The following is a 22864-nucleotide window of genomic DNA, read 5'->3' on the forward strand; positions in this document are numbered from 1 at the left end:
AAAAGATATTCAAAAATCAAATTCGATTAGCTCAGAAGATAGTTTTAAATATTACAGAAAAAAAATGTTTTAAGAATAACAAGTGTTGTGTGATAGATATTAGTTAATATATTTTAAAGATAAATATGTATAATTTCATATAGGTTTTTTTTTGTTTATGTATATTATTATTTATTAATATTAAATAAAATATTGACTTAAATAATCGACTTTTTATGTTATTTTTGGTTATCACTGGTTTTCCAGTGTGCGTGCGGAACAAAGTTGATAAAGAAGATTTCTTGGTTTAATATATGGACGTATACAGTATGCACATTATATATACGTTATATAGTGAAGGTTTAAACGTATTTTTGACATTCTAAGCTAAATTGTCGTAGGAGACAGGAGTCGTTCATAAATCTGTTCAGTGTGTTCACTATGTATGGATTTAATGTTATGCTTATTTTTTCTGTGTGCTTGTATTTGAACATATTTTTAGGTTAGTATATAAATTTTATAAATTATTACATAATAATTTAAACCATACAAGTTTTTAAATTTTAAGACTAATGACCAGGGTTTGGGACTTATAGGATTCGCATATGTTTTTTATTAATTCTAAAAATTAGCAGTTTGCGAAATAAATTCATTTCTCCAAACTGAAATTTGAATGTGTATAATTTTGCATATTTCATAAAGTTTGCAAGATAGTGCGTTTTTTGGAGTTTTTCATTTTTTTTTACATATTTTGAAAAATTCTTTAAATTTTAAATAAAATACATATCTACATTCTTCAACCAACGAGAAAAATAAACTGAAGCACTTAATTAAAAAACTAATATTAATGCAATCGTACATTCGTATGTTTTCGCTATTTTTAACTCGTGAAAACATTTAATTATTCAATGTAACAATGAAGGTAAGACAAATATAAAATAATGCATTTATTAATTTGAATGTAAAATATAATTTTTAATTTTTTAGTTCACGAATAAAGTTCAAAAATGGAGGTGTCTATTATCAAGAAATAATACAGATTTATCCAATATTTAAAACAATATTTTTCTTTTAAATTTTTAATGTATTTATTTTATTTTTACTACTAAGTACTAATACTAATGTTTGAATAATAAATATGTTAAATGCATATTTTCAGACTTTGTATGTATATTTCGTGGGTTTCAATGCGTTTCATTTTAGCGCTTATTTTGATGTTTTTAAGTGCTATAAGTTCCAAACCTTGCTAATGACTAAATACGTTGTTCTTGTTCTGTATTCAATTTGCTTTAAAATCATTACTTTTTAATTTTAATCGATACTAAAGAACAAATCGCCAAATATATTAACGAATATTATGAAAAAGTATCTATGATATTTATTTTATAGATTTTTTTTTATTTACTTATTAGTTAACAATTTCCAATTAAAAGCAGTGAAAAATAAAATAAGTAACAGATTATAGTCCTATATTTACTAATTTTATAGTGATTTTTATAGTTTATAAATTGTTGTTGTTATTCAAAATACTAGTATTAATCTTAGAATTTTTGAATTTTTTAAATGAAATGTTTTATTTTAAATTGTAAGTATTTTTATAATATATTCTAGAAAAATTTATCAAATTTATTTTATTGATTTATTTTTTAACGCAATAATTTAAAAAATTTACAAAATAGTAAAAATATATTTAAACTTTAAAGGGATTAAAATGTAGAAAATTGAATAATATAATTTTTTGATTGATATAGTTACTTACTTACTTACTCATATGTTATTCAAATTCATTTTTAATTTAAAAAGACATACCAGTAAATATTTTTCTTTGTTTCACACAAGTGTAATATTCAAGTATATATTCTATATTTCCATATGTGTGACAGCCAATGAAGACTAGGCTTAGGTATATTACTTATATTACGTATCTATTATACTTCTCTCTATGTAAGACAGATTTCAAATTATTATTCTATCTTCATTAAACTGTAACTAGGTGTAATACCTTAATTTAATTTTAATTATTTTTATTATTATTATTCTTACTGAATTTTATAAATATTTAAGTTTGTTGAGTTATTAACGTTATAGTAAACTTAAATCCAGGGATCATAGTTTTTTCTAAAAATTGGATTACCACGTTACATTGTTTATGTTTTTTTCTAGCGTTTGAATGCGAGTCCGCACCACCTAAACATCAATGTGATCAGAAGTTACAGATCAAAAATGGCCATGTGAGATTTATATTATCAGATGGTGCAATCATAGCCAAAATAACTTGTTTTCAGCCATACGTTCTGGTAAACGGCAACGAGACGATGACCTGTATTGGAGAAAAGTGGGATAGCGAATCTCCGATATGTGCTAGTAAATAGATTAATTATTATTAACGCATTATACGATTTTAAATCGTTTAAAGTCTTATGTTACTTATATAGAATATCAAAATGGTTTTTTTCAATTGACTTTGGATTTTTATAGTTTAATTATAAGGTCATATAAGGCCATAATAGAGTTGAGTGTAATTTTAATTTTTACAACTATTTATTTAATATTTAGGGAACGTTTTATTTTAATTTAGCGTTTCAACTTTTGGCTATGTATCTACTCAAAAATAATTAAGGCTGTCTCGTTAATAGGAAAGCGTAAATTGCAAATTGTTATTGGTTTATGATTACAACAAACAGTTACATACTTATATCATTTTACGCTAATAAAATTATAAAGAAATATATAATAAGTAGGTAATATAGTAAACAAAAATTGAAAAAAAAAAATTCTGGCTACGGCATTGGCTTCTGTAATGATTTGTACTTTTTACGTGTTATTTTAAATTAGATTTATGCTTAAATTATCTCCATAAATATGGATTTGAGTACACAATTAAATATATTTCGAATTTGAACGACTTATCGAGTAATAAGTCGCATAGAAAAAGAAATTTTTACAATAGATATGATAGTATTGTATTTGTATTGACTTTAATATATAATATATATAATATAAATTAACACACTTATAAATTCATTTCCTTAGCTATTTTTTTTTTAGAGTAATACAATATAAGATATTAAAATAATTGTTTAGATTTATTTTATATTTTAACTTAATAGTGTAAACTGCCAATGTGTGATTTTAAATGCCTTTTTAGTTATTATGGTAGTTCTGAAAAATTGATTTACAATATTTTTGTCTAATTCAATATTAAAAATTATAATGAATGATTATATTTTATTATAACTGCCATTATGTAGAATTGTAGTGATTTAATACTGTTCAACGATAATTAAAATCAATATAAAAATGATAGCTAATCATTGAATAAATGTTTGTGTCTATAATTATGAAAAATTAGATATTTGTTTTCTATTTTTGTGCATTGTACGGATTATTTAACTTTTGCTAATTAATAAATATATACTTTGGTCATGTACTCTATAAGAGTTGTTCTTCTATACTAGCCGGTGTTGTATATTATAATTTATAATGTTGTACATTTTAATACAATAATATAAAAAAACTCGCTCTGCTATATAGCAGAGCGAGTAAAGCTTATCATTAAGAAGGTAATTATTCATTATAATAGATATGGTGTTCAATTTGAATTCAATAATAGACCATTGCATATAAAAAAGCGATTCTAAACGAAGACTGCTTGTTAGAAATTTCTGAGAATATTTTATAACATATTTATATAACTAATATAGTAATATTTTATTTAGTATTTTTCTATTAGTGTTGTATTGTCAGTTAAATATAGAACTAATTATTACCAGAAACATAGATTAGTTATATTATTATAAATTATAATATTAAATTTTATTATATTATTAACTTATAAGTCGATGCTGATATACCATAGAATGGATAGGCTCGCAGTGTAAACATATTAATAATATACTTCTATGTATCTAAATATTTTGAAAATGTAATTATTAATTAAATCATTTTTGAATTACAACAAAATAATTTAAGTTGTTATTCAACGTTTAAATATCTAATTTAAATAAAAAATTGATATTTAAATATGGTTCAAATTGTAGTTTTAAGAGTTTTAAGTTTCAATAATTATTATAAATGAAACATTTTGACTACATTTTCAAGTTATTTTCCACGACTTACATTTATGGATAATGACCAATGACCACTCTTTTATTTTTGAAATTTATTGTAAAAATGATTTAAATTTGAAATACTATATCCTCTAAAATATATTTTTGATTTTGCAATTTGTAAGCCATTTAATAATTTAATAACATATACTATTTCACGTGCGAATATACATTTTTTTTTCTATAGAAGTTGATCCAATACATTTATCTTGCAATTTCGAATCACCAGAAGAAAGGTTTTGTGGATGGAGAAATTATATTTATAACGAAATTGATTGGTTAGCCGATAAAACGTCTGTCCTATCAAATAGTAACAGACATCACGTAACAACTGGTTCTTCTTCATATTTTACAAGTAAGTACCTAATGATACTGCTAAATTTTAAAAGGTAAAACGTTTTTAGATATTGTATACATTATGCTGCTTTCTCACCTCACTCCACGATTCAGAAATACGAGTAGATGAATAATTTAGAATGTATCTATTATAATATACTCTATTTAAAATCTATACATTACATTTTTTTCAATTTCATAGTATTTGTGAATATTAATAATTAACTTTATAAACATTGACCTACATTCCTAAATTCCGAATTGTGTTTATGATGTGGAAAATATATACATTTTATATTTAAGAAGATAAAAAATGTTACAAATATTTTTACAAGTTATTAAATGAAAATGTTTCATAATTTATAACATATTAAAAAATATTAAATAATTTTTAACGTTTATTTTATTGTTGCAGTAGTTGAGTTTTGAAACTTAAAACCTTTCCATTATAATCGTAATCCATAAATTAGAATGGTTTTTGAAATAATTAAACAATATGCATACGTCTCTAAATACAAATTACCGGCAAGATTGGATTTAGAAATTTATCACGTTGTAATTTTAAAATTATTAATTTGAATTATAATACTACATAAACATTTTTTTTAAACTAGATTATTATATATCCTTGAATGCGAGAAATTCCACTACCGTTGGACGATTATTATCTCCATCACTCCTTCCAGTTGCAAGCAAACAAAGGTGTTTACAATTTTCATACAAAGTTACATCAAGTGATTCACAAAATCGTCCAACACTGAAAGTAATTTTCGGAGAAATACCTCACTGGGAAACTCACAAAGGAGAAGGACGAGCTATAATTGGGTTATATCGTTTTAATGTTTCAAATAAAGTGAGTATATTCAAATTGTGTTTTTAAAAACGTGTGTTTCATTTTATGTATCTTATTTTATAGATCGTAATTGAAGGGAGTAGTTGTAAAGCAGCTATCGATAATTTGATAATTACAGAGGATGATAGCTGTATACAACGACCGTACGATGAAGGTAAATAAACATGAAAAAAAAATCTATATTCATTCAATATAAAATTTAATATTGAATTCGCTAAACACAATAATAATATCATAACGTGATATTTAACTGTCTACAGAGATCGACAGTTGCCATGACAACTGTGGAAAAATATCCGATGGTGTTGGTTGTTCATGTGATTGGTCTTGTTATAAAAATAATAATTGCTGCCCAGATATACAAATCAGATGTCCGTATAGTGAGTATTTCATTTCATTGGTGTTATCATTATAATATATTTATAATTTTTATACATAAAATTAATTAATTGACAGTTAAACCAATTGACGAAGTTGTTAAATTATATTTAACAACTAAAACCACTGTCAAACTAGAAACGGTGGCTACTGCAGCTTACATTTTGAATTTATCCTGTGATTTCGAATCGTCAGATGAAACACTTTGTGGTTGGAAAAACGATATTTTCAATAACACCGATTGGCTGGCTGACAAAATATCATTCATCTTTAACAGTCGTCACGTAATTCCTGGATCTTCTAACTATTTTACAAGTAAATAAGAAAACAATTAATTTGAAATAAAATTAAAGTTAATTTTTTATCTTTAGATAATTATATATCTTTGGTTGCTGGAAATAATGAATTCACTAACACCGGAAGATTAATATCGCCACTTCTCCCGGTTAGTAATAAGCAAAGATGTTTGATATTTGCTTATAAAGTGATGTCAGGAAATTCAAATGGTCCTCCTATTTTAAAAGTCACTTTTGGTGGCATACCTCACTGGGAAACGCATAAAGGAGAAGGAAGAGCTATAATCGGGTTGTATAAATTTAATACTACTTCTAGAGTGAGTAGATTCAATTTGTATATTTTAAAACGTATATTTGATATTATTTTTTTGTTATTTTGTAGATTGTAATTGAAGGGAAAAGTTGTAAAGCAGCCATTGATAATATTGTTATTACAGAGGGTAATAGTTGTAATAAACAACCGTACGTAGAAGGTAAGTATAGTATTGAATTATTTGAATTTATAATTTATCGTTTTATAATTTAAATTTTGTATTGATCACTTACAAATTTACAATACTATCCTATTGTGATAAATTTGACTATTTGCAGAGATTGACAGTTGTCATGACAACTGTGGAAAAATATCAGACGGTATTGGTTGTTCTTGTGATTGGGAATGTCATAATAATAATAACTGTTGTCCAGACATACAAATCAAATGTCCTTATAGTACGTATTATTACGTTTTAGTACGTTTTTTTTATACTATATTAATTATAATTTATTAATTTACAGTCAAACCTATGGATGATATTGCTAGATTATATTTAGCTACTACGACAACTTCTACACTGATCTCAATGATGACTTCAGAAAGAAATAAAATCTTAAATGTAACAATTATTCCCAAGAAAGGCTACAACGATGCAATAACAATTGACATGCCTACTTTAACGAATACTGACAAGTTATCGAACACAACGCATTTCACAAATTCAACATTAAATCGTTTAATAACCCGCCGTTCACTAAATATTGACAATGATTTTAACACGTCTACTTTTTCCAATAAAAATTTAACAATTGACGTATTTAAACTAAATCCTAAACACTCTATAATACCTTTAAAATATAATAAGACTGTAAACACATACGTATTTTTATTCAACAATAATTATAGCAATTTACCAATTGTAACTACCGAGTCTATTAATCCTTCAGAAGACTCGAAAAAAAACGGTGAGTTTTTAAAAATGTTGTATATCTAATTTTTACATTTTTTGGTATTTATATTTTGTAATTTCTGTTTGTATAGAGAACGCTACATTGACACATGTGTATAATACCATTTATATTATTGTATACCTTGCTGCTGTAAGTGTTATACTATTCATTTTAAAGCATTTTTATCACTTTATAAAGTTGCTTATCAAGAAACCAATCTATATGAAAGATCAAGCTTTCGCTGAGTTGAAAATTTAAAAGTTGAATTATTGGATAAATAATTTACAAAAATGAATTTTATTATTGTCTGCTTTTTTTTCTTTTAAATGCATTAATTATCTAGATTTATGTTAATGTATTTATTGAACTATTTGTCAATTTTTTTAAATAATCTAACAATTGCACATTTTTATATACCTAAGTTCTATCGTAGATATACTTCTTATATTATATTAATTATAATATAAGTATCAAAAATAATATAACTTCCTGTTTTTCATTCGCTGTTATTTTAAATTATATAAAGATTATATATTTTAATTATGTTTGTTAAGCATATTATTTTATTATTATTGATTAAAAATTTAAAGCAAATAAAGTAAAAAAATTATGTTCCTATATACAAATAATGAAAACATGGACATTTTTCTTTTAATATTTGTACCACAGTTATTTTTTAAAACTATCAAACCTTTAGTATCATCAAAGGTGTTATAGTTCTCAAAATGATTTTATTTAACTTAATATAACATAGAAATGAAAATATGTAAGTCTTTACTCTTTATATTGGAATAGTTTAGGTAAATGTGATTGTGTTTCAATGGAATACGAAAAAATATTTTTATAGCTAGGTATATAGACAGTAAGGCAGTAAACGTACTTTTTATAAGATAGGCCTTTATAGTTGAAAACTTAAATTATATAAAAATTAATAATTGAAGAAGCCAAATGGTTTTATACGAGTATTTACTATCACCTAGTGCCTCACGAAATTCTTCTGATTCAAAATTTATTCTATTTTACAATACCTGGTATTCCTAATAAGTTGTCTAAAGCAGAATTAGTGTCATAATATTTTATAAGCTTAAAATAGGTATGTACCTTTAAACTAGTATAGGTTAAAACTGTAATATTATCAATGGATAACTGCTTTCATCAAATTTTTTTCATATTTTTAAATTAGATATACTATTATAAGTATATTGATGGTATCTAGGATAAATTTTCTTTTTTAAAAAAACCTTACGTTATATAGTATGAGATTTAAATTATAGCAGGTTTACAGATATTTTATACAATATATTGAGTATGCATATTTAATTCATGAATAATTTTAATATTTGATTAGTTTTTTATTATTAGACTGTCTTCTCTAGTCTGTAATGTCCGATGAAGGAATACAGCCATACAAGAATATAATTTTCCTTTATAGTTTATATAAATTTTATTTTATTGCATTATTTAGGTATATAGGTGGTACTAAACAATATTTTATTAATCATCTTAATTGTTTTTTTTTTTTTAATAAAAATATTTTACCAAACAAAATCTTTTAGTTTGTTGACTGTTTTGATATATTGCGCAGTTCAAACGCGTAATTATTTTATTAATCTGTGCCTAGACGATTAGACGTATGGGTAAATTTATTGGATGACCGTTTGCACACGATTTCATACGAGACATAGGTATAGTGTGTATATTGTAAAAATATCAGTAATTGCATGACATAAAAATGGTTTTATAGTTTTTAAAATTGTTAAGATAGTAAAGACATGGATCATTGAAACTATTTACAAATGTTAAAATTAACGGTTAAAACACCATAACTGATACATTTTTATCATTATTAATTATTTAGATTCAATATGATTTATACCCTTATTGGTATAATATATTGAAATGATATATTATTATATTTGAATAATAGTAATAAAAAAATAATCAACTCTTAATTATAGAAAATAAAATACTAGATAAAAATATGAGCTAGCTCTGTGTTTATTATTTATCATACTGTTACATATTTACTTCAAATTGCATTGTATTTCGCGTGAAAATATTATAATTTATTGATTTTATAGCGAAAAGTACTCAAACAGTTAATCAAATAATCCTGTCAACTGTCCAGTCAAAAAAGAGAAATTTGAGATTTTTTCATTCATCAATCGAAAAATGTGTTTTTGTGATATTATTAACATAATATATAATCTATAATTGACCTTTAATGTTATTTTTGTTTATCGCTGATGGTGTTCCGGTGCGCGATAAAGAGGATGTCGTGGTGTACGTACCAAGCATACATGACAATTCTGAAATCAGTTATAGTGTGAATAGTCCACAAACCTATTCACGATGGTCCGCGGATTCAGTATTGTATTTGTCTTTTCCGTTTACTTGTATCTGAGTAAAGGTTAGTATAATATAATTTTTAAAAGGTTTAATTTAAAAATAGGTTTTAATAATAAATTGTGTGTCATGCGAAAAATATTTATATATATATATTATATTTATATTTCACTATAATTATATAGTATATAATCATTAAAAACATGACTACTTAAATATTAAGCAAATACACAAGACACAGATATTATATTCGGTTGATCGGGTTTAAGTAAGACTACGAGTTTATAAGTTATATAACTTATATACTATAGAGTATAGAGTCATCTACTTAAAAAATAGATTTCAATAAATAAATCTGGCACAATAATTTACGTTTGTTTTTATTAAATTTTAATTATTTGAAATTTTAATGGTGACAACTGTTAAAATCAACATACTAGTTTTTTGGTTGTCTTAGTATTTAAAGGAAATGTTGAATTTTTTTATTATCAAAAACATAAAATTAGTACTGCCACCTATATATTCTATGTATTGTGAATTATACTTATAAAAATAAATGTAATAACTTAGAAACTTCTGACAGTTGGAAAACGTATGCTAATTTCCAACAATAAGCCAATAAGAATTTTAATATAATCAAATAAAAAATTTAATCATAGATTAAATTTCGTAGACACTGACTTTCGAATCATACACAATATGTTAAGAAGAATAGAAAATGCGAGGTTCTGTCAAAAGAGCCAACAAAAAAATGTTGAGGAGTACTAGGGATTTTTGTGTCAGTCGAAGAAAAATAATAAATATCTATTCGATTCAATTTTAAGACATATTATTACAACCTTGGCTTCAGTATTAATTTCAGATTTGTTTGAATTATTGTTATTTTTATTGAAATACTATTTTTTAATTATTTGTTTGAAAACATTTTTATTATTATAGATTTATAATTTTTGAGAGTATTTAATAAATAAAAAAAAAATAAGCTATTATTGCATCTATGTTATGTTATTTGTTAATATTATAGTTTGTGGAAAGCTGACTATAGCAATAATTACGTTTTTAACTTGACAAATAAAAAATAAAAATCATGTGCTTGATTCTAGTATTAGAATGTGATTCTCTTTCGAGAACTCGATGCCCGACCATACAACTAAACAACGGTCGAGTAAGATTGCGGTCTTCAGGACGGGTAGCGAGGATTACTTGCCTGCCGCCGTTCAAATTGGTTCGTGGTAACGAGATAGCGACTTGTGTTCGAGGGCAATGGGACACCGAGAATCCGATTTGCGCTAGTAAGTTTGATTTAATCGATTCACTAGTAATAAATATAGTTGCAATGGCAAAATTATAAAATTCAAGAAATAAAATTCGGCAGGGCAAAAATGTTCAAGACTACAAATTTAATACACTAATAGATCATGAACGACGACGGAACAGATAAAAAATATATACTTACAGTGTGGTACCTAATAAATTTTTAGGTTCTTAAATAATATTATAATATGTTTAATCATTATTCTATATTACTCGATTAAGTTGTCGAAAAAATTAAAAATGATGGATCATAAAGTTTGAGTTTTTCGTATTTATGACAATAATTGTATTAGTCTATTTTATAAATATTTATAACAAATTCACAAATACCATTCAACAATAATTCAAGAAATAGTTTTTATTTTATTACCGATATTATAATTATTTAACAATTACACAGACAATTTCTTCAATAGCTCAATTATAAATGTTCGTTTTTTAAACTCCGTTGAATGTAAACTAATAAATTGTACATTTTTTTAAGACGTTTACGACATTTTTTTTTTTAATCATTTATTTGAGTAATTTTGATTAAGTATAAAATATAGGTCTAAAATTATGTATAACTAGCAGTCCCACATGGCTTTGCCCAAAAATATATAGATTAAATAAAAACGTTGATAAAATCATAACAATAAACATAGTTTTTTTTATTTGTTTAAAGATTATATTTGAAAATGAAAGGATGGTTTATAAACAATGTAATTAATACAACTTACGAATAAATAATATTTTTAATTTTATTATCAGGAGGAATTAAAGTTATTCGATGTTTAGGGTCCCTATAGTTTGAGATAATTCTACGTATAATTAGCCACGCGAAAGAAACTGTTTGTAGGTCTACTCTGACGTATTTGAATGTATTGTTTCTATAGTACTATCACAAAGATTCGTAGGTGGAATATTATATATTTATATGCAATAATGTATTCGGAGCACCAACTTTTAAATTAAATTTATTAGATATTAGGTATTTAATTCAAAGTTCAGAAGCAAAAACAACAAATATACACTGTATTTTTTTTTTTATTACTAAGTTTACAACCTGACAAAATGTGATACACGCTAACAAAATAATTAATTTAGTCGTGGACAGTGATAACAAAGTAAATTACTAAATATTATTATTATTTTTTTTTTATCACCTAAAACCTTGTGTAACTAGAGTGGTAGAGGAGAAGTAAAAAGCTAAAATTGGTACAAAGACCAATTTTTTTTTTTTGTTAAGTTATTCTAAGTAAAATAATAATATTATTAATATATTACTAACCAAATATAACTTGATAGTACACATGTATAGTATAACAAACAAGTTAATAGGTACCTAAATTATATAAACAAACAATATTACTTGTTACTACTAATCACCATTGTCTATCTTAATTCTTATTCGAATCAATATTAACCATTAAGTCTTTGATACTATAAAAATAATCATACAACTAGCCAGGAAAATGTTTCAATATAAGTACAACATTTTCAATTTAATATCTCAGCATTATAATATAAAGTTTTATTGTATGTTTTTTTATGATCTAATGAGTAGGTAGTGTACTAGTAATGCTCATGTATAGTTCGAAAGCAATATAATATATTATTGTAATGTAAAAATTTAAACAAATATTTTAATGATATGTCATAGGAGAAAGGGAAAATGTGATAAAAAAAAACACTTTTGATATTCATAAATTATATTAATAAATATTTACAAACTAAATATAATAATATAAAAATGTAAGCAATCCATATCAAAGTATATGTATATAATATGTTACAATGTTTCTTCAATAAAATAATTCTTTTCATAATTAATTAAATAAACTGTAAAATAAAATAACAAGTGTGAAGTATGAAAAACATATTATAATATTATAAATTTATTGCTCAGTTACGTTACGGGCAAAGTATGAACTCGGGCATTAATGTATAATTACATAATCTGCATAATCACAATGGATAAAAGATAATTTATTAGTTGTTACAGATTATCGAGCATTTGAATACAATTATTAAACATCATAAAATATAGTAGAGCACTATATTTTGTGCTGTTTAATTTTTTTTTATTAATATATTATTACATCGTGTCATACATTATAAATGTATCGCTTTTCTTTTATATAAACATATAATTTTATTTTCATCTTACTCATCAGGTAGGTATTTAGATATTTGCGTAATTTTACGATACATTTTCAAACATAAAATCATATTGTGTTATTGTCTACTTCTAATTTTTAATATTTTTAATTCATTTCCAAATGCAATAAGAAAATAAGGCAGAAAATTAAAATTTATATGTTTTTTTAATACTACGATGAATAAAATACAGTAAATCATCTACAAGGTCAATAAAGTAATACTTTCTTAAAATGCGAAATAAATTACTGTGGGTTGTATTTGAAACGCATTATAGTCAAAAGTTTAAGTAAATACTTAATATTAGGTACCTAAGAAAAGAGATTTTCTCTTGATTCATAAAATTATTTATATTCTATATTTTTATTTTTACATAATAGGAGAAGGTTGTCCTATTCAAGATCTAATACCTCATGGAAGATTAGATGTTCTCAATCAAGGTGCTAAGTTAGAAGTGATATGCGATTTTGGATATACAATAGATGGTCCAAGTTATGTTTATTGCAATGAAGATTTGGAATGGAATGAAGAATTGAAAGGATGTAAAGGTGAGTAAACATATACCTATTAATATTAAATTAATGCAGACATTATAATATATGAGTAATGCGTACATTTTTTGTAACATTGATTAATTTAATATTAACCAAATATTTTAAACAGAACATGATCAAATATATTTATCCTGTGACTTCGAATCGTCAGATGAAAGATTTTGTGGTTGGAAAAATGATATTTTTAACGACATTGATTGGTTGGCTGATAAAATGTCATTCATTTTATTTGTTAGCAGGCGTCACGTACCACCAGGGTCTTCTGAATATTTTAAAAGTTAGTAGAAATATAATTAATTTAAACAAAATTCAAGTTTTTTTTTATCAGGTAATTATATATCATTGGATGCTGGAAATTATGGTTCAACTACTACAGGGCGATTGTTATCACCGCCAATTAGCTCAGTTAGAAGTAAACAAAGGTGTTTAATATTTGCATATAAAGTATTGTCAGGAAGTTCAAACGGTCCTCCTATTCTAAAAGTCATTTTTGGTGGCATACCTCACTGGGAAACTCACGAAGGAGAAGGAAGAGCTATAATTGGATTGTATAAATTTAATACTACTTCTAGAGTGAGTAGATTCAATTTGTGTATTTTAAAATATATATTTAATATTATTCTTTTATTACTTTGTAGATCGTAATTGAAGGGAAAAGTTGTAGGGCAGCCATTGATAATATAGTTATTACAGAGGGTGATAGTTGTAATAATCTTCCGTACGAAGAAGGTAAATTTAATATGACATTTATGATTTATTGTTTTGTATCTTAAATTTTTTTTTTTTGATCACATACAATGAATACACAATATTATTATAATGTGAAATATTTGATTGTTTGTAGAGGTAAACAGTTGTCATGATAACTGTGGAAAAATAACGGACGGTAGGTGTTCATGTGATTGGGAATGTTTTAATAATCAAAACTGTTGTTCAGACATTCAAATTAAATGTCCATATAGTGAGTACCTTTTGATTATTGCGTTTCATCTGTGTCCTTACTATAGTATATTTATTATCTTAAAATTCGTTAATTTACAGTCAAACCAATGGATAATATCACAAGATTATATTTAACTACTTCAACTACTGCTACTCCAACCACGGCTACTAATCCAGTAAAAAATAAAATATTAAATATAACCGTTTTAAACATAACAACTTCTAGTCCTTTAATAACAACTACCAAAAATGGACCCAACGATACAATAACAATTGATAAAGTCACCACAGTAAGCGATGTTAAATATTTGAACACTACATCTACATCTACATCTACACCCGTGTCTATGACAAATTCAACAACGAAGTCTATAACCGTATTAATTCCATCAACTACTACAACATCCACCGAAGGACCAAAAATTGCTTTAGTTTCTAATTCTACAACATTTCGTTCTATTGATCCCAATAATATTACTACGAGTTTGATTCCTAAAGTGTCGACAGTTCTTCCAAGTATAGTGGTAAACAATCAAAGTAATTCCTCAAAAATAATCAATACACCTTCTACGACTTTAATCCCTAATATTTCTAGCTCATCAACTGAACATTTAATAAAAAATAAAACTATACTTATGACTACGATACTACCTAATGTTTCTCATACAATTTCCAGACCAGATAGACTTAATCCTAGCATAAAAGTGATTTCTATTCCTAATGTCATAATCACTAAACCTGTGATGGAAAATTCTCCTTTGATAAATAAAACTTCTGTTAATTATTCTAACTCAACCGTTAAACCACTTTTTACATTTCCAATAGTATCTATTGTAAAACAAATCAATTCATCTACCATAGCCACTAAATATTTAGTGGAAAATTCCACGTCCCCTACGGCATTAATAAATAATTCTACTAAATCATCAATTAAATCAAGTGTACCAAACAATGTTGAACAGTTGAGTAATAAATTACTTAACACTCAACAGACCAAACAGAATACCGCGATTAATGATAACAAAACAACGTTAAATAGTTCAACGACTCGTGTACCGAGTGGTGTCGCATATTTAAACGACTCCATTGTTCCTGATAAAAAAATGGCTGTCTTTGATATCTCTCGTTCAAATCCCAACTTAAAACAATTTGAATATAGTAGAATTTTAAACAATAAAAATGTTCTTAATATAACAACCGAGTCTTATTATCATTTGAATTTGAGAAATACTAGTATACCCTTAAAAAATGAAAAGCCAATAATAATTTTAAAACACGATAAATCGGAATTAAACAATTTGGTTTATAATCATTCTATGCAAAACTTTGGTAATCAGTTGGCAGAACATGCAAAACAAAATGGTGAGTTTATGCGAGAAAAAATTTATAAATAATTAATAGCTATTATATATTATTTTACAATTAGTGTTTAATTTAAATTGTGTTTTTTATTTTTTATGTTAATAGAAAACGAGAAATCTTCTTACACATTTGGTACTGTTACAATTATCAAATATATCGCTGCCCTAAGTATTGTACTTCTCACTTTTAAGTTCACTCTGTCCTTTATATTGTCGCGTTTTAATAAACCTTCTAGTGATGAAATGGATGAGCGTTTCATTGAAACGGATACTGAAAGTTCTTGTAACATGGAATTAACGACGAATAGTAACAAATGAATAATTTATGTTTTAAGTTTATTTATTAATTGTTTTAATACATTATGATAAGGTTTATCTCATATTATTCGTGTTCAATATTTTAACTAATATATATGTATGAATTAATTTTTATTTTTTAGATGTACATAAAGTAATTCAATGTAAAAATGGCAAATTATTAGTGTTTTGAATTAATGTATGCACTTGTTTTTTACTCTTGACGTTATTTGTAATGCTTTGTGGTTTTTTATGTGTCCAAACAACAAAGAAGTAAACTATTTCAACAATACTTAACAGACTGACTCCAAGAAATAGACCTAAAGTTCCTCCAATTGAAACTATATAGAACAAATTATTTATTACATAAATCGTTATTTTCAATAGTTTGTTTATGAAGTATAACTTACCGATGAGGTCCATACGAGATCTTACTACATTTCTTTTAAGTCTTTCATTTGGTAGTCTATCTAATGCGATGATTACTTTTGATCCATATTTAAAATCTTCGATATCTTGGTCTTCAGTAGTTAAACTAACAGTATATAATATATGTTTTTTATTATGAATATAATAAAATATTATGATTATATTTGAACTTACGACCCAATTTCTTTGCTCAAAACGTTATATTCTGGTTCAGTACAACTAGATATGCAATCACACACTAATCCCAACTTATTGAAATCACGTGTTTTTAGTGCTCTAAATATTTCTACAACACATTTTTTTATATTTTTATACTGTAATATCATAATATTTAATCAGAGTTGATTTTCGATTAAAATTTAAACTTTTAATATAACAGTTGATGAACTATAAAAAATATCCATATGAGAAAACTATTTTATCAGTCCTCAAATTTATTTCATCTCGTATATATTCAGTGTTTTTTTTAGAGAATAGACAAGGGTCGGCAACCTGCGGCTTTTTCGATTTTAAGTTGCGGCTCTCCAGGTCCATACGCAAAAATAATTATTTTATTATAAAAAAAAAAAAATAAATAATTATATAAAAAAATATATATTATTTAACATTACATATTTTTTGTTTTTAAGAATATGAAATATCTACACAGGCTATCACAATCAATTAAAATTAAAAGTGTGTACCTAACTTTTCAAATGTATGCAAACCCAATGCTTCCATTGATGTAACGATACAACTGTCTATTATTCAATAACTGTACTATTTATTATCATACCTAAAATACTTGAATATGTTTTGTGCTAAAAATATTTGTGTGTTTTTACATGGATAAATATTATTTCATGTATAAATTCGTTTATTTTAAATCGAAAATCAATTACCTTTATAAAAGCAAATACTAAAATATTGAAACAAAATTTTTTTGTGGATCTTTAAAAACTGGGAAATTATATAAATTATAACTTTTGGCTCCGTTATCTCAAAAGGTTGCCGACCCCTGGTATGGACTATAATAGATATATGCTTATTTTGAAGTTTTATACAATATGTTTCCTTTTAATTATTAATTAATAAACAAAATAGTTCATATTTCTCATCAACAAAAACAGAATAAAACATTAAGTTAAAAAAAAATATATAGTTATATAAATATATAATATTATATAATGATAGTTTTTTTTAATCTTATAAATCAATTTTATTTTAAACAATATCAATAATGTTTTCAAAATTATTATTATTCAATACATATTTCTATACGCCATAAAGTATGAATGTCTTTAATTATTAATTATAATAAATAACAGCCTAACCAGGAAAAGTCCCAATATTTCACCAACATGGTACACCACTAAATAGAGTAGTAAGTATTTAATAATATTATTATTATTTATTATAAACGGGATGTAAACCTGAATATTCAGTTATACAACCAAGACCTTCGATCCCACAAACTGGTGTTCCCGCTATAAACACAGACACACACAAACATCAATTATATTATAATATATAAGTATAAAGTATAATTTTTTAGTTTATTGAAATACATACGAATTTTCAAATAATGAGGCGTACAATTACACATTTTGAGCTGAGCTTCAGCTCTGCAGTTCACAATGCATGCGGAATTACTGTATACGTTGTAAACTTTTAAATTGTTTTCGTCTGGAAAACGACAATTTCTCTGTTTGATATCTACTTGTTTTAACAACGGGTCGTTCTCGATCTCTTTAATCTATAATAATATATTGTTGTTTAAGGGTTTATTAAAATTTAGACACAGTTTAAGATCTTATACTTCACCTGGTATTTCATCATAAACGATACACCCCAACTCAGTAAAAATTTTTCTTCTTGTGGATGGTTTACGTAAGGTAAATCTTCTGGTGAGTGTATAAATAGCTATACACATAAATACAATTTATATAAATCAATATGTAAACATGAATAATTAATATACCTTTATAGACTCGTAAGCTGTAAAAGAAAGGCTACCGGGTCCTAATTTTCGGTTTGATATCATTTTTAATTTTTCTCCATCTTTTCTGTAAACATAATCGCAATATACAAATAATTTTATGGTGTTAAACATCCATGAAACCATGAAACATAAATATTTTAATTGGACTCAATAATGTTGGTAGTAAACAATATTATTCAGTATAATTAGCTACATAAGATTTCTAAAAGTGTTATTTAAGTAGGTATAGTTATATATTTATAAGGTAAGCATAAATGCCATAAGATGACAAGTTATAATCTCGGGTGTGGAAGTTCATATTATAGCTATAATATTATAATGATTATTTTAATTATTCAAAGTATTAAAATTTAGTTTATTAATTTAAATTAAACGTGTCTGGATTACTTTGTTAATCTATTTCGTATAAAAATAGGTAAGTTCTTAAAATTGTTTATGTCACATTTGTACCAAAAATTTGATTTTCGATGCTTGTTAAAAATTTTAAATGTTGGAAAATGACTTTTATCAGACAAATTTAAATATTTTTTAAAGTTAACTTCTCCACAACACAGTGGTTGAAAAACTTAGTAAATTAGTTTAATAGTAATATATATATATATGACTTTTATAGGGAAGGGGGTGAAGATAAAATCTGTAGAAAAACCTAACCAATCACCAATGTAGATAAAAAGGGTATACATGTGGACATATTCCCCTAAGGCAGGGGTGGCGAACATTTTTGGGGTCAAGTGCCAAACTTTTCCAAACAAGATTTTGAAAATGTTTCACGTGTCCAAAGGAAATTACATTTTCTAAGGATAAAAATAAAGTTACAGATTTATTATATATTATTTTACCAAGTAAGCACACCTTTTTTTTTTGTAATTATAATTTTTAAAATGTATATAATTTGTTTTTTTGAATTTCTTATAACAGTTATAATCAAAACTTTATAAATAGCATAATTTTTAATAATTTCAATTTTTCACGTCATTGAAATTTGATCAACGTGCCACATTTGGCACGCGTGCTGTAGAGGTTCGCCACCACTGCTTTAAGGCATTTCACCCACATATATTTTTAACGATAAATTCCCCCTCTCTCGATCGTTTAAAAAATTATAAACAAATATGTATAATATACGTATATGATCTAAATGATCCAAGAACATTTATAGCTTTATAAAAAAAAGCCATATGATGATCAAATGCTCCAACCCACCCATGTACACCTCTGAGTACAATAATTTATTTTGAATATGTTTAATTTAATAATAAATAGGTATTATAGTTATAAATGTACTGTACGTTTTATTTTACTCACTTTACTGTGTGTAAGGAGTTTACAATAAAACATACACCACTTTCAGTCGTTATTGGTAAGAATTGATCACAACATTCGAACGGTTCATCATTCCAATAGCAGTTACCAATCAGATCTTTACATTCCGATCGAATCTACCGGACGAGTTAAACAATTTAATATGATTCGCGTGCAATAATATTACCATACCGCTGTTTGAGCCTGATCACTATGTAATCAAAGCATTCAAAGCTATTAAGTAACATAATTTTTTATCCAGGGCTCCCATTACAATGTAAATATCGCTCAGTTGTAAGTAATGATTACATGATTAATATATATTAATTAATTAATTTTAAAATAATATATTAAAAATATGTAATTTTTCTTAAAACCCTCTAAATTCCTACTTCTTGTATATAATTAAAAGAATGTAGTCTATTTGCTCAACTTTAGATGTCTCATATCTACAATTACACTTAAATAGTTTATGTAACTAGTGATTATAAAATGGCATGAATTCATGAAGCTTGATATTAATAAATCTCTACGACCTTCCCCCAAAAGAGAAATAATATACAATTTTATTGTAGTTTATGTACTTTTTTATTTCAGTGCGTAACTCTGTTCAATGACTTATTATTAATAATTACTAATATTATTAAGTATATTATAAACGGAATTTTTCGTGAAATAAATTTTAGAGAAAAATAAAATTAAGTAATGTCATGAAGTTATAATCAAAGCTAGACGATATATAATAACTTTTATTAGATATAGCAAATAAAAGCCACAGTTGGCTGAATTTAAAAACTGTATTTTTTTTATTAATTAATAATTTAAATCATATATCTTTTTTAATAAATATAATTTATATGTTCGAATATCTAAAATAACAATATTTGTATTAACGGCATATTATACTTAATGATATTGACTATTGGACATATTGATAAAGACTTAGCTAAATTCCAGTAACCTTGCTTCAACGGTCGCATAATTTATGTTTGTTTATAAAATTTACTTCACGTATGATTTGATCGTAGTTTGTAGTGCAGTTCAACGTTCCTTTTTGACAATGGGTGACGCACGAATAACATGCGCCGTCATAGAATGCGATGTCCCGTAGATAAAAATCAATGTTTAAATCTCGATCAGTGCCGTACAACCTGTAATTGTTATTTCGAAAAATTGTTTAAATATTTGATAAAATGTAAATATAATATAATATTATAATTCAATATGACGTTCGCACTTGGAAGCCAAATCGTACAACTTGTCTGGTGACTCTTGTTCGCAAATCGATAGCGAGAGGAAACTCGTGTTCCAATCCAGATATGTGGTGTCGGTGACAAAGCTGACGGCGTTATTGTTGTAAGCGTACCAAGTGGCTTGGAGATATTCTCTCGTAGCAAGACAAGATATGAAACACGTCAAAACCCAAAAAACTCTTGTGGATAACAAAACATTATCGAAGCATGTTTAAAATTTAGTTATAAGGTTTTTATAACAGCTAGTAGTAATGTTTTATAAAATAATATAGTAAATTATAATTGTTATATTACATATGCGATTTGTTTTTGAAAAAATTATGACTTATGAGCAGGCCGTTATATTTTTCCTATTATGTATATATTTAGATCAACCTTCTCGTTATATTTTACTAATAAATAAATTATATCTTTATAATTGTATTAATATGTACCTATTACTTAATATTATGTTTTATACTTTTGTTTTACCTATACATAAACAAAAATTTGATTTATATAATAATCACGAGTAGCGTCAAACTGAGTGTCAAACGTATCAACGTATAAACGTATAGTAATAAAGTAAAATAAAATCATCTGTTAACTGTATTAGAATGTCCTACCGGTTAGAACGAGAATGGTCCATGAAACTCGTTGCCACCGATTTATTCTGTATACATATCATATATAATATATATATATATATATTATATATAGTAAAATAGCATAGACATGTAGACTGAAAAACCGTGTCTGCTCAAAATTGATTTCCATACATCGATTATTTATACTGACATTTTAAAGTTAATTAATTAATTAATTAATTTTATTTTAAGTTTTAAAATTGTATATTTTTAATTTTAGTTTTAGTAGCATTATGCTGATTACATCACAATCATTATTTAAAAAAATTATAATTATATCATATTTATATTTTATGTATTAGGTAAAGTAGGTGTATAAATAAGAATACGAAAATAATAAACATATCTTGACAAACGTAGCAACACACTTCACAGCTTTGTGTTTATTAGACATATTTACATCGTAATATATATCACTTAAAATAGCCTTTGACAGTTTGACTCACCTCTCCGTCCAATGACGGTGTTTGTCGGCAATGTAATGAAAGCCGTGTACCGTGCTGTTGCTGAAATACGTCCATATTCTACGCATGGTGGCGTTAAAATGATACATATTTATTGCCATCGTATCGGCTAGTATACCTTTTATAGTTCATTATTCGTATAATGGTGGTGTAAATCGGGTTAGTAGCTAGCCTATCAATGCTTTTTATCGGAGGGCAACACGAAAATATTCCATTCCTTTCAGCCTCATATTATGTCAATTAACGTATTTTAATGTACAGTTTAGGTATGTATTAAATCAACTCGATCCTGTAATTTAGTCGTTGCAAATGTGAAACGGCAATACGATTAATCTAGAGTCTAAATTTTAGAATGTTATTTATATATCATACCTATTATACATCAATACATAATATAATTTTGTAATGCATATTGTAGTTAACGTATACCTTTCATCGTAATTTATATTATAGTAGTATAGTACGTAAAAACATTATATACAAGTCGTCAAATACTTATCTGATCTATTTGTCATTTGTACCCGTGAATCGAGCCATATTATAATAAACTATAATCGATAAATACATATTAATTGAATACATTAATCTTTGTACTTTTTTATAATAACAATTAATAACGCTTATTTTATTCTCAATGTATAAAAATAGTTTTTGTTGAATTAATTGTCTTCATATAAAATTGATGTGTGACATAGATTA

General features: G+C 25.3%; 3 protein-coding genes across 3 annotated transcripts; 2 read left to right on the plus strand and 1 right to left on the minus strand.

The window, feature by feature from the left end:
* The first annotated feature begins 371 nt into the window (after positions 1–371).
* Positions 372–7415, plus strand: LOC113550967. The gene is made up of 12 exons (XM_026952944.1): positions 372–481; positions 2143–2343; positions 4276–4443; positions 5039–5277; positions 5341–5431; positions 5538–5657; positions 5734–5970; positions 6027–6268; positions 6334–6424; positions 6543–6662; positions 6729–7172; positions 7249–7415. The coding sequence occupies exons 1-12, from the start codon at positions 421–423 to the stop codon at positions 7413–7415; spliced, it is 2181 nt and encodes a 726-aa protein (XP_026808745.1). The 5' UTR covers positions 372–420.
* A 2060-nt stretch (positions 7416–9475) lies between these two features.
* Positions 9476–16279, plus strand: LOC113554315. The gene is made up of 9 exons (XM_026958102.1): positions 9476–9567; positions 10607–10795; positions 13337–13504; positions 13620–13787; positions 13839–14083; positions 14149–14239; positions 14355–14471; positions 14552–15814; positions 15920–16279. The coding sequence occupies exons 1-9, from the start codon at positions 9510–9512 to the stop codon at positions 16129–16131; spliced, it is 2511 nt and encodes an 836-aa protein (XP_026813903.1). The 5' UTR covers positions 9476–9509; the 3' UTR covers positions 16132–16279.
* LOC113554316 (sodium channel protein Nach-like) lies at positions 16245–22234 on the minus strand. The gene is made up of 11 exons (XM_026958103.1): positions 22148–22234; positions 21060–21254; positions 20829–20973; positions 19826–19959; positions 18500–18584; positions 18343–18441; positions 18091–18274; positions 17952–18005; positions 16714–16825; positions 16521–16645; positions 16245–16451 (listed from the first exon to the last, which is right to left on the minus strand). Exons 1-11 carry the CDS (start codon positions 22231–22233, stop codon positions 16270–16272), a joined length of 1401 nt encoding a protein of 466 aa, XP_026813904.1. The 5' UTR covers position 22234; the 3' UTR covers positions 16245–16269.
* Between the last annotated feature and the right edge of the window lie 630 nt (positions 22235–22864).

The sequence above is a fragment of the Rhopalosiphum maidis genome, chromosome 2 (assembly GCF_003676215.2).
Source record: "Rhopalosiphum maidis isolate BTI-1 chromosome 2, ASM367621v3, whole genome shotgun sequence".
NCBI lineage: Eukaryota > Metazoa > Arthropoda > Insecta > Hemiptera > Aphididae > Rhopalosiphum > Rhopalosiphum maidis.